This window comes from Trichosurus vulpecula, chromosome 8 (assembly GCF_011100635.1).
Source record: "Trichosurus vulpecula isolate mTriVul1 chromosome 8, mTriVul1.pri, whole genome shotgun sequence".
NCBI lineage: Eukaryota > Metazoa > Chordata > Mammalia > Diprotodontia > Phalangeridae > Trichosurus > Trichosurus vulpecula.
The window spans coordinates 194,251,119-194,264,116 of NC_050580.1; the positions used below are offsets into that span (position 1 = coordinate 194,251,119).

A 12,998-nucleotide genomic window follows, 5' to 3' on the forward strand; every position below is an offset into this window, starting at 1 on the left:
CTTGATCTGCAAAATGCGAATGATAACACTTAGCCCCACTCACTCACAAGACTTTGGTGAGGTTGAAATGAAATAACACATCAAAGTTCTTATAATATAAAACGTAAGGTGATAATGGCTTCTTTGGTTTTCCAGCTCATAAAATGAACCTAGTTTTCTTAGAGAGATAGCTTTTATTCATGTAGCACTTTAGCAAAACACTTAATGTGTTATTTTATTTGAGGAATGCCATTATTATCCCCATTTTACAGATGAGGAAACTGAGGCTGAGGTTAAGTGACTTGCTCAGGGCCATGCAGCTAACTGAGGCAGGATTTGAATTCAGGTCTTCCTGATTCCAGCTCCAATGCTCTAGACATCTAGATGCCTAAAGAGATAAATGAGGTACTTTAGTGCTTATAGAAATGTTAAGAGTAAAGTTCTTTTTCCAAACTTCTCGATTTCTGTCAAAGGCATCGCTATTCTCCTCTTCTCCCAGTTTTGTAATATTAGCATTATCCTTGCTTCCTAACTCTCACTTATTCCACAGAGTCGACATATACAATCAGTTGCCAAATCTTGCTATTTACTGCTCCTTAATATCTTTCATCAAACCCTTTCTCTCTATTCACACAGCTCCCACTTAAATTCATGCCCTCATCACCTCTTGCCTACATTACTGCAACAGCCTCCTCATTGGCTTCCCCAAATTAAGTCTCTCCCCATTCCAGTCTGTCTTTCACACCATTGCTAAAATAATCTTCCTTAAACAAATCTGAAAGGTCACTCTCTTGCTCAATAACCTACAAGGTCTCTCTATTGCCTCTAGGATACAATATGAATTCCTCTATTTAACTTTCAAAGCCCTTCAAAACCTTACACCAACCTATCTTTCTGTCCTCTCTATACATTATCCCTCTACCCTCTTCTATTCAACCAAATTTGTCTCTTTTTCTGTTCCTCTTACACCATACTCCATCTCCCATCTCCATGCACAGCACTCCATGCACACTTTCCTCACCTTCCCCTGAAGAAACCTCTCTTCTTTCAAGACCTAGTTTCAGCATTACTTTCTACGTGAAACCTTTCCTGATCCCTCCTACTAGTGACCCCTTCCCCTTCCTACCCTGAACTGACTTGTATTTACTCCCTTCAGATGTATGTGTGTGTATATATATATGTGTATGTGTGTGTGTATGTGTGTGTATATATATATGTGTATGTGTGTGTGTGTGTATGTATCATGTCTATATATGTGTGTATATATGTATATTAGATGTATGTATATATGTATACATGCATATATATACATACACACATGTATATGTGTATGTATGTATCTATTCGCATATACATACATACACACACACCAAAAAAAAATGTTGTTTCTTCCATTAAAATTACCTCCTTGAGAATAGATTGTTTCATTCTTTGTAACCGTATCCCCAGTGCCTAGGTCAGTGTCTGGCACATGGTAGTGCACAGTCTAGCTAAAATTCTTTCCAACTAGAAATCTAAATAGTCTAATATTTGTTGACTGAGCTCCTCCTGCCTGAGCCACTTATTCCCTGGGTGGTCTTATTCACTTTCAGGCCACTAGGAGACCATTTAGTGTTCTGTAATAGCATGACAATAAATGATCACCTAATGGCCCAAGGCACTCAGGAAGCCTGGCTTGATTATATACAAAAGCATTTTGTCTTTTTAGGGTAAAAGGCACTAAGTAAATCTAGGGATTAAACAGCCTAAGAGAAAAATGAAAGGAACTGGGGTCCTTTACTCTTGAGATGAGAGGGGTGAGAGGAGAGCAAATGAGAACTTCCAGATTCCTTACAGTAAGTTTTTAAGGGCAAGAACTTAGGAAGAGTAAAACTTTTTTTTTTTAGTCTCCACTGCAAAGAGAACCTGGACTTGCATGAGAAGATATGCAAAGCTCTATAGAAAGAACTTTCTGGGGTAGTTGTCAGTGATTGGAATAGTCAGTCAAAGAGGTAGTAAGGACCTAGAATCTTTAAAAATGGCACAACCCATATCCAGCTAATTCAAATCTGTGAGGTAGGTAGGAGAGAAAGGAAAAGATAAACTCCAAGGATAAAAATTCCTTTTTAAATTAAATTAAATTTTTTCAATTAACAAGCAATTATTTTCTCTCTCCCACCTTCTTCCACCAACAAACAAAAAGAAAAAGAAAACCCTCGTAGCAAACAGGCACAGACAAAGCAAATTCCTCCACTGACCATGTCCAAAAAGTATGTATCATTCTGCATCCTGAATCCATCATCTTCTCTGTCAGGAAGTGGGTAGCAGACTTCATCTTCTCTCCTCTGACACTTTGTCATTACATTGATCAGTGTTCTCAAGTCTTTCAAAGTTGGTTTTGTTTATGATGCTGTTACTGTAAAAAGTATTTTAGTTCTATTCACTTCATGTTGCATCAGTTCCTACAGGTCTTCCCAGTTTTCTCTGACACCATCCATTTTGTCATTTCTCACAACAATAGTGTTCCATTACATTCATATGCTACGATTTAGTCATTCTCTAATCAATGGGCACCCTTTTTATTTCAAGAGTAAGAATTCTAAAGCTAAGACCCTAACCAGGCCATTGTGCCACTTGCAATTCCAAACTGAGCTCCTGCCTCCAACCTGTCCAGCCCTGGACAGGGATTGATTGGTTGCTGCAGCACAGTAAAAACTATGCAAGGCCCAGAGGCCCTTGGGGTTTCTCAGAATGGAAAGAGAAAAGTCACTACTTGAAATAGCATCCCTCTAGCATCAGAGTCAGAAAGGGAACCTGGAAGGTCCGAAGCTGCTTTGGCTGTTGGGTATTGCTCTTAGTACTCTTTGCCCAATTAAGATGCCTTTAGTGGAAAAGGTGGCAGGGAAACTGATCACATATGAATTTTCTAGAGAGGGGGATGAGAGAGGATAGGATTATAGATGCAGAGACAGAAGAAGCCTCCACCGCACACACACACACACACAATTTTACAATTGAGGAAACTGAGGCCCAAGAAGCCTTAGTGACGTGCCCAAGGTTACAAATAAGTAAGATGCAGCAGTGTCAACATTAGGAGCAACATAGTACTTTCAGGTTTGCAATCTGCTTTACGTATGAAGATCTCAGTGGTCCTCAAACCAGCCCTGTGAAGTACATCAATTGAAAAGAGGGACTTTTAAAAACCTTTGTCTGTCCCTAGGATCTAGCACCTAGTAATGGGTGCTTATGTTTTTCTTAAATCGAATTGAATTATTATTCCTATTTTACAGATAAGGAAACTGAGGATCAGAAAAGTTAAATTACCATAAAACCAGTAAGGATAAGAGATGTGAAGCCGAGGCACTCCTGACTCCATACCCAGCACTCTTCCCATCACACCAAGCAGCTTCTCTGAGGTGTGGTTTATCACCAAGGTTTCTCCAAGGGCCCATTGGAATGGCTGGGGGATCGAGTCCCTTACAGAGGCCACAGAATCCTGGGAAGAATGAGGGTTCATAAACACATTCACCCAGTGACTCACATGTAAGCAAATAGATGGGACGCATTTGCAGACAATGCAATGAGAGCGCAATCCTAGAGCCTTCAGAGTACACTCTCATAATCTACACACAGGCAGAGACCACACAAGCTCTCAGGAACACAGACAACTAGGATTCAAAGAGGAGAGGGCAAGAAGTTCTGGAGAAACAATGGAGGGAAACAGAGCAGAGAAGGAAGGTAAGGAGGAAGAGGTGGGGAGGGGGGGAAGAGAGAGAGAGAGAAAGAAAGAGAGGGAGAAAGGAATCCCCGTGCCCTCCTGACCCTCCTCCAAACCTGGCCGAGAGCCTACTTCATTGGGAAGCTGGAGCTTTAAGAGGACCACCCAACAGAACGGAGAAGCCAGCCAGAAGTCACGCTGGCTCCGACCTAGTGGGGAAGGGAAGTAGAGGAGGAGAGTGGGAATAAAGAAGCTCAAGCAGCAGTGGTTGGACTCCCAAAAGAGCGCTATACCCCCTTTGGGTTCAGATCATACCGAATTCGCCGAGTAAACGTAACAAGCGGAAACCTAGCACCTTTTCCAAGCAGCAGAACAAAGGACAAGCGGCAAAGGTGGCAGCTCAACCAGGAGGACTCCAAGGTCCCCAACGCCCCAGCTGAATCAGGGTGAGATCCCCAAAGGGATCGTCATTCGACATCACAGGAAAGTCTGTGGTTCAGCCTCTCTCTGTCTCTCTCTCTGTCTCTCTCTCTCTCTCTCTCTCTCTCTCTCTCTCTGTCTCTCTCTCTCTGTCTCTCTCTCTCTGTCTCTTTCTCTCTCTCTCTCTCTCACCATGTGCGCTGCACCAGAGCCTGAGTTACAGAAGTTTACAGCCTAAGGCTGATGGCTGATGATTCTGGTGGGGACGGAAATTGGATGTTCTAACAACACGGAACACATGGAACCAACATATGCATTAAATAAGTAGTGCACGCTGCGGGGCGGGCTCCAAGAGGAGAGAATCTAGAGTTGCGGGAGAGAAAAGGCTGATCTTCCAAGTGCCTTCAAGAGAGGGAACTGGGCTTCCTAGAAACCCTGTGAAACCCACTTTACACGGAGGGAAACTGAGGCACGAGAGCCCAAACTGTTCCCTTTCCTCTCATAACTCTGAATATTTCCCCTTTGGTTCTTTGGACTCTGTCGAGTCCCATCGGGACAGACTGAGGATAGAGTGTGCGGGTATGCGAGGACAGGGTCTCCCGCACAAGTGGGTCAGCCCGGTGCAAACCACTCACCTCTTGGGTCTAACCGATTGAGCACTCCGCCCAGTACAGCGAAGCTCCCCTTTTAAAGAAGCGCTCCGAGCTCTTTCCCACCACCCCCCACCTCCCCGCTCCCCCCTCCCCTCCCACCCAGCGCCACCGCCCCTGACGCACGCCAGCACCGCCCCCAAGGCATCGCCCTTTTAAGAGTCCCTTTCGCTCAGCTTCTCTAACGGGTCGTCCGAAGAAGAAGAAGCCGGTGGAGCTGGCGGGACTTAGCTCCGCTCTTTAAAAAACCCACCTTTCCGGACCCGAGCTGCCAGACCACCGGCGTGGCCCTTTTAAGAAGCAAGCCCCGAGTGGATCTCGCGCCCCCTCCCCCCCATCCCGGAGGAGTCCGGCCCGGAAAGAAGCGCGAGCAGAGTCGCGCGCGGGCGCCGGAGACAGACGGGCGGACGGGCGGACGGGCTGGTGGACTGGTGGTCAGCCGGAGCGGCGGCGGCGGCGCGCGCGGAGCGCAGGGCACAGTCTGTCTGGCGGCCGAGGGGGCTGGCTGCGGGAGGCGGCGGCGGCGGATGGGGACCTTGAGCCGGCCGGTGGCTACGGAGGCGGCGGCGGCGGCAGGGGCAGGGGCTGGAGAGCTGACGGGACAGCGGCAGCGGCGGCGGCGCTGGCGGCGGTGACGAACTCAGGCCCCGGCAGCAGCGACGAGGTGGCGGGGGCTGGCGGCGGCCGGAGCGAGAAGCCGGCGGGGTCGTGAGGGCGCCAGGCCGCCCCCCAGTCCAGCCCAGCCCCACGCCTCCGAGTCCCCTCCAGCCCTCCGGGGCCCCCAGCAGCCGGGGCCGTGGAGCACCGGGGCAAAGGCCGGGGCCCCCCCATGAAGGAGCGCGACTCGGCCCCGGCCGAGCGGGGCAAGCCGGCCACCTACACCGGGGACAAGAAGGCGAAGATGGCGGCCAAGACCAACAAGAAGTGGGTCCGGCTCGCCACCGTGTTCGCCTACGTGCTGTCCGTGTCCCTGGCCGCCATCGTGCTCGCCGTCTACTATAGTCTCATATGGCAGCCGGTGGGGGCCGGCACCTCTGGGGGTCCCGGCGGCCCGCCTCCCGGCCCCTCCAACGCCACGGCCACGGCCACGGCGCCGGCCGGGACCCCGGGGGGAGCGGCGGGGGACTCCAACGCCACAGCCTCGCCGGGGATCGAGGCGCCGCAAGACGCGCCCCCGCTGCAGAGCTCCGGGACCACGGCCCGGCAGCCCAGCCGGTCCGGAGAGCGGCGGGAGCCGGAGGAGGAAGCGCCGGCGGCGGCACCGGGGAGTCGCTGAAGCCGCGCTGGTTAGGGAGGGGGGGAGCGGCGGGGAATCCGTCCCTGGCCTTCCCCAACCCCAGGGGGGCAGGACTTTGCAGCCGCCGGTGCGGGGCAGGGAGAGTCGGCGTGGGGTGTGGACCCCCAGCCGCGGTAGCCAGCGGCCCTGGGTCCTATGGGCCGGCCGCCCCCGGGCCCGATCTGCTTCGGAGAGAGGGACCAAGATTCGCCGCTGGCTTTCGGTTCCGTCCTCAGAGGACCGTGATGCACCAGGGCCGGAGCCAGGAGCATGGTTGGGGAGCGGGGTGGGGAGATTCCCAGCCCCGAACCCTTCTTGGCTCCCTCCTGAGTATCCTTAAGGGGGAAGGGGTGTCCCGGGCTTTCCCGTTCCCCGCCCCCCCCCTTACTCAGGGCTTGGAGGGAGCGGTAGGGGCTCATTTTAATAAGCTGAAGCTCTCACAAAAGTGGGGAGCACAAGTAGTGGAGCTCAGGTGTCAACCTAGTTGCAGTGGCCACAGATGCATTTAATTTATAGATTCGTGTATATAGTTGTTGACATATGCACTTAGAAGCTATAATTACATAGAACTATATATATCCACCCACACCCTGGATAGCTACTGATTGGTGTGTCAAGCAAGGGCTATTGCCCAGAAAATGCTGCCCCCCCAAGTGCAGCTGGTCAGGAGGGCACAGTACCTTTCATGAAATAGGTTTGTCCATCACCCCCCTCTTCCATCCTCCTCCAATTCCATGAAGATAGATCGATTTGTGACATCCTTAAACAAATAACATTTGTTGTTGGATTAGTTTTTAGACTTGTTGACATGACAGTGAAAAAACCTCAGGAGGAACGGAAGCAGTTTTTTGGGATAGTGGGAAATGCAATGACACCCCCACCCTCCCAAGAGGCTTCCTGTTGCATCTCCAATTATCTGGACTGGAGCCAGGATAGAAGGAAGGGAAAGAGCAAGGCCTCTCTATGCTTTATTCTTAACCTTCCCATCACAGGGGTCGGTTGGGGAAAAGTGAGCAAATAGAGTGCCTGGCAAGAATTTTTCTGCCTTTTTGCTGCCCTTCAAGGCCTTGGCATTATTCCAGTAATCACACTCTTATCAAGCTTAGACTTTCCTCCCTCTTGATCCTGTAGTGAAAGCCTAACCCTCTCCTAGGGACTAAATCTGTTCTGGTGAAATAAGAGCCTTGTCACCAGTTCTCTGGTTTAGGAGCTGTACCACAGAATCAGAAGGGTTGCGGAGGTGGGCTTCAACCTTGTAATTGTGTTTAGGCACAAATAGCTTTTGATAGCCAGCAAACAGAAAAAAAAAATCATGTGAAAGGTAAATTGATATGTTTTTCTCTCTCCTGATAAAGTCTCTATTATGCAGCATATATTTTCTATTGTGGGGTTAAGAAACAAAGGAAAATGACATATGGCTTAGAAGGAGCAGGAGTCATTCTTTCTATTTGGATTCCATTTCTCTCTGCCATTAGCTATAGCCAAGCACTTACAGTGCAGCAACAGGAGAGCAAACCCCTTAGTATTTCCTTTCTGGGAAAATATGGCACTTTAAGAAAAAAGAAAAAAAGAAAAAAAAAACCTTTTCCACCTGTGTGTCCTGAAATGGTTCATCTCTGCTGTTTTCTGGCCTAGTCTTTTGCCAGCTGCAATTCAAGTTTACCAGACAGCAGCTATGCTTTAAGCCATTGTCCTGTGTGGGCCAAGATAATAGCCTCAGAGCTGTCATAGCCTAGGGACAGGCCAGTAGCACTCTGAGGAGTGCTGGCCAGAGGAGGATTTCTTAGCTACTGGCTGTGGTCATTAGGAAGTCAATGGGGCCTTTTTTTTTCCTGTAGGGAGAATGATGGGGAAAAAACACCACGAAATAATCACCATTATTACTTCAATAACAGCCTGCAATTTATATTTACTGTGTGACTTTTTAGTCCTACATTTTAATAATTCGTAAGTTTATCTGTTGTCTCAAGACCTTTTGAACAAGAGACCATCTGGAACTCCCCAGCATTCCGGGACTGTCTTAATCCACCTGGGGATCAAAGAATCTAGCAAGACCGTTCTAATGTCCAACTGCTGCCCCACTAACTCTCTCAAGCCTTCACTGGAAATGGGACAATAGCTCCAGCTCTAGGTGTGAACATGCTCAGAGACCTTATTTATAATTCAGCCATTTAAGATATACCTGTACTCAAAAGTCCTGTATATTTTTTAAAAGTTTTATTTTTCAGGTGAACAAAAATACATTCTAAGAACTCTGCCTAAACCTGTGTATGAATGTTATTAAATTTATTTTGTTAGATAACTTGGAGACAAATGGGTGGGGACCAGGAGAAGGGTATCTTCAGATGAAGTAAGCAGGTACAGAATAGTTTTGGAAGGATTTTGGGCAGGAGCAATTGGAGGACTATGGCTAGATTGGTTAATAAAAGGAGGAATAATTTTGTTTCAACTTGATGCAGTCTTAAAACCTTAGGAATCAGTTGCATATCCCCAACAAACATAAGTGTCTTCTGCTGTCCTAACTCGGCCAAGGTGCCCAAGGAAGCTTTCAGTAGTGACTGCTGTGTTTTAATGATGAAGTTGAGAGATGACAAATGATGAGGTTTAGAGTCGGTAGAGCTGGTTCAGGTGTGAAAGAATTCACTTAGACCTCTGTAGCCATTGGGAGCTTTATTGATGCAAAAGCAGTACGGGTCTCCTAGCAAGAAATCTGAGACTCCAATATTTGGGGAAGTTATGCTTATATAGAACTTACAGAATGATGATGTAGTTTTAGAGGTTTTTATGGAGGTTAAAGATTAAAGACAGGGCAGGATGACATAGGATGAGGGAGACAAAGGGAATTCTTTATGGTTTAAGGTAATTTAAAGACAGGGCAGGAGGACACAGGTTAAAAATTAAAGGATAAGGAACACAGGATAAGGGAGACAAGCAATTTTTTGGTACAGGTTCAAGATAAAGGGGCAAAGGACTTTAGGGTGCCCTCAGGTTACAGAATAAACTAGGGGCTTCACAAAGTCAATCCTTAGTATTATTTTTAACCCTTAGGGCACTGTTTGTATCCGTATCAACAGTATGCTTGATAAGCTGGTAGTTGAAGTAAGGCTGTAATTCTCCTGATACCATTACTGCTTTTCTCTCTTTTAAAACTGTATTTCTCATGTTTTTCTCAAGAGGTTCCAATGGTGTGGACTTAGAAACCTATTGACTCTGCTGGGCAGTCCTGGCCCTGGTCATGATAAGGTGCCACTTCATGGCTTTAGCTTCAAGGGGGAAAGGGAGGAAAGGAAACATCCCAACAAGGGAGTGCCAATTTCTTCCTATACCTATAATTTATTATTAGTTTTCAGCACTCACTTCCGTAAGATTTTGAGTTTTAAATTTTCTCCCCCTCCCCAAGATGATAGGCAAGATGATATAGGCTCTACATATACATTCATATTAAACATTTTCACATTAGTCATGATGCAAAGATGAATTAGAACTAATGGGAGGAATCATGAGAAAGAAGAAACTACACAACAAAAAAAGGAGAACAAATAGTATGCTTCCATCTGCATTCAGACGCCAAAGTTCTTTCTCTGGGTATGGATAGCATTTTCCATTGTGGGTCTTTTGGAGTTATCTTAGTTCCTTGCATTGCTAAGAAGAGCTATCAAAGTCAGTCATTGCACAATGTGGCTGTTATTGTGTACAATGTTCTCCAATTCTGCTCATTTCAGAGTGCCAACTTCATAAACCTTGAAAGGCAGGGTAAGAAGGTACCAACATAAGGGATTAGGCATGAAGCAATGTGTAGGGGAAGCAATTTAAATCAACCCATTGTTAGCGAAATGCTGCCCAGCACAAATGTGGAGCTAGGAGCCAATGTTAGAGAGGCCCCCTGAGGCCCGTGCTTCACAAGAGCTGCTGGGGGGCAGCTGCTGGGCTTTGACATCACCTTGTAGTCTGCAGGGAGGCTTGGAAAAGGTCCGCCCTGCTTTTATTCCCCTCTTCAACCCGCACAATAGCATTTTGTTAGAGGGCTGAGTAAGGCAGAGCAAAGGAGGACTGAAAGAGTTACATAGTTCTTTTAGTCAGCCCCTTCTCTCTCTCGAGATAGTTACATGTTGCTTCTACAGCTGTGCACAGCTTCACACATTGTGGCACATGACAGCAGTCTGTACTGTGCGTTATGCAGGCCCCTGCTGTCTAATTAGAAGGGAACTATTCCACCAAGACAGGGCCCAATTGGCTAGGGAGTATTGAATGGAAATAGCTTATTTTCAGGAGTTAGACTCTGAGTTGCAGAAATGCCCATTAACTCTCAAGCCAGCAGGGAAAGGTTTAAGCCAAGATGTTGGCTTTCTTTTTGAGTCTATTTTGTACCTGAAGTACTGGGACCGTGTGTGTGTGTGTGTGTGTGTGTGTGTGTGTGTGTGTGTGTGTGTGTGTTAAGTTATTGCTATGCTTTTATTCTTAGATATTCAGAAAAAAAAATTTTAAGTGAAATTTTGGTCAGAGATTTCCCAGAGCTGCTAAGGCTGTGAGTTTCTGTTCTGAAAAATTTTTCTCTATCGATACTGAAGTAGAGAAAAGTATTTCTCTGAAGGGTTTAAAGAGTGCTACTGTAGCATAATCCCCTTCTTCGTAAAAATCCTAAGAGTAGATACACTGTGAAACTACTACTCTGGAAGCTTTTCCACCTAGTTTATTTTTATTGTTTTTCTGTTTCCACCAGCAAATTCTCAAATAGTGAGCACTTCACCTAAGTGTTTATTTCACTCATCATATTTTGAAATCTCAAGTAGAACTAGGGGAAGTGACTTGTTTCCTCTAGAGAAACCACAAGGATAAAACCTGAATTTTGGAACTACTAAAGCTACTTTAGAATCAATGCCTTCCCCACCCCCTCCAAATGTAGAGGTATTTCTAAATTTGCTCTTCTATGACAAAAGTATCAGCCATACCTATCATATTGGCTGCTACAACAGCTCAGTTACATTTGGCAAAATGTAACTGGCTTTGTGGGTGTGAATAACACATCCTGTGATTTGTGAGAATAAGTTATTGAGGGCATATTGATTTCCTTTTCCAAGCCCAGAACTTCCTAATTTATTTTAACATCTAGGCCATGCAGTTGGACCTGATATTTTTCTGGACTAGAGGGGCCAAGACACTTCAAATAGCCCTCTGGTTTTGCTCAGGCTGCAGATAGGAATTCCTATATATTGTTACTTTGTAGAAATACAAAGTTACTATGAATATTCAATGAATATGCCACAGTCTTAAAAGGGACAGATTTTTAAATTTCCCAAGAGGACAGTTTGGATTACATCTACTCAATTTCTGCTTATTTTTTTGTTTGTTTTCTCTCTCTTGGAATGTGTTCATCTCATTTCAAACAACTCCATTACTGTGCTAAGTAGGGGAAAGGTATGTGGTATAACAGTGAGAACACCAGACTGGAAGCTAAGTGACCTAGGTTTTAGTCATAGCTTTTCTATTAACTTTATGACCTCAGGCAAGTCACTTAAACCCTCTAACCCTCAGTTTCTTTTCCATGCAACATACATAGTAAACATCTAATAAATGTTTCTCTACCTTTTTGTTTTTTACTTAATTGTAATAACATGAGATAGGTGGATAAGGTGATTTTTAAGATCCCTTCCACTTCTAAAATTCCACCACTCTTCTCATCCCATAAAGCTGCATCCACTGCCCTCTCTGCCCAGGCCTCTCTGTTTGCTTGTTGATATATTAAAAATACCTGCTCCCTCTGCAGTTTTTCAGTTACATCTGTTTCATTTGCTGACACAGCCCCTGGTTTGCTGTTGCCACTGGTGCAATGCTTTTGTTCCTGCCAGTAGGTAAAAAAAATAGGGTTCTCTTTGGTCACATGTCCCTATTCCTAATAGTCACCTCCACTCCAAGTACAGAAACTGCTAGATCTCATATTGGACATAATGGTACAAGTGGGGACAGCTAAGTCATCACTAAGGAGCTATCAGCAGCATGAGTCCAAAACCACAATTTCACTCTATACCCCATGATGATTCTGACCTTCCTGGTAACTAGAGGGACATTCTGCTGACTGTACTTAGTTTTTGTATTTTCTGTGGCTCCTCCTTGCATTCACACTTGCCTGAGAGCTAAATAACAAGCAGAATTTGCTCTTATTAGGAAGGAAACTTCCCATTAAACCAATATCATTACCATCCTCCCTTTCATACACAAACACATACACACACAAACACACACACGTGCTCATGCAAGCGCATGCACATATCCATCACAAAAACATCTGTGATGCATGATTATTTCTTTCAAATAGCAGGCTATAAACTGGTCTACATATGGCCTATGTAGCTAAGACTTGTTAGGAATACTTCCTTTAACTCTGTTTCATGGATAGGTGCATTGCTAAGTCCTAGGTAAAACAGTGACCAATTCACATCCCAGGTAGGAGACTTTGTTCATTTGATCTTCACAAACCCTCTGAATCAACTCAGAAATCAACTCAGGTAAAGAAATTGTGTTGAGGGGCAGCTAGGTGGCACAGTTAGTAGACCACCAGCCCTGGAGTCAGAAAGATCTGAGTTCAAATTTGACCTCAGACACTTGACACACTTATTAGCTGTGTGACCTTTGCTGTATCAATGGTTTGAGCTTTTATATGAGTACATAAAGCAGTGTTGCCCCCTAAAGATAAGATCTTCCTTCAACTTATCCTTGGTAAATGAGTTCTATAGCTGGCATGCCCACTCAGCTCTTCTGCTGTTGACTTAGGTAATGCAAGCATTTTTTAAGTGCCTACTATGTATGAGGCGAAGTTATGGATGCTGGGATACAAAGACAGAAATAATATAGTAAAAAAAAAAAAAAAAGAACACTGGATTAACTCTCCCACTTAGCATCTCAGTGACTAGCCAAATTAATTCATTTTTCTGAGTCTGTTTCCACACTTGTAAAATGGGGATAATATGTGATTCTCATT

The 12,998-nt window shown here is 45.6% G+C and overlaps 1 protein-coding gene and 1 long non-coding RNA gene across 2 annotated transcripts; one reads left to right on the forward strand and one right to left on the reverse strand.

The window, feature by feature from the left end:
- Positions 1 to 283: 283 nt before the first annotated feature.
- LOC118827846 lies at positions 284 to 4,799 on the reverse strand. The gene is made up of 3 exons (XR_005008914.1): positions 4,732 to 4,799; positions 2,217 to 2,374; positions 284 to 367 (listed from the first exon to the last, which is right to left on the reverse strand). It is a non-coding gene; the product is annotated as an uncharacterized LOC118827846 (long non-coding RNA).
- Positions 4,800 to 4,923: 124 nt separating this feature from the next.
- On the forward strand, positions 4,924 to 8,285 carry INAFM2 (InaF motif containing 2). The gene has a single exon (XM_036736761.1). It carries the CDS (start codon positions 5,576 to 5,578, stop codon positions 6,020 to 6,022), a length of 447 nt encoding a protein of 148 aa, XP_036592656.1. The 5' UTR covers positions 4,924 to 5,575; the 3' UTR covers positions 6,023 to 8,285.
- The last annotated feature ends 4,713 nt before the right edge of the window (positions 8,286 to 12,998 follow it).

Bases quoted from the DNA above. Each gene is read 5' to 3' on its own strand.
- INAFM2 (XM_036736761.1), top strand. From the start codon at position 5,576: ATGAAGGAGCGCGACTCGGCCCCGGCCGAGCGGGGCAAGCCGGCCACC.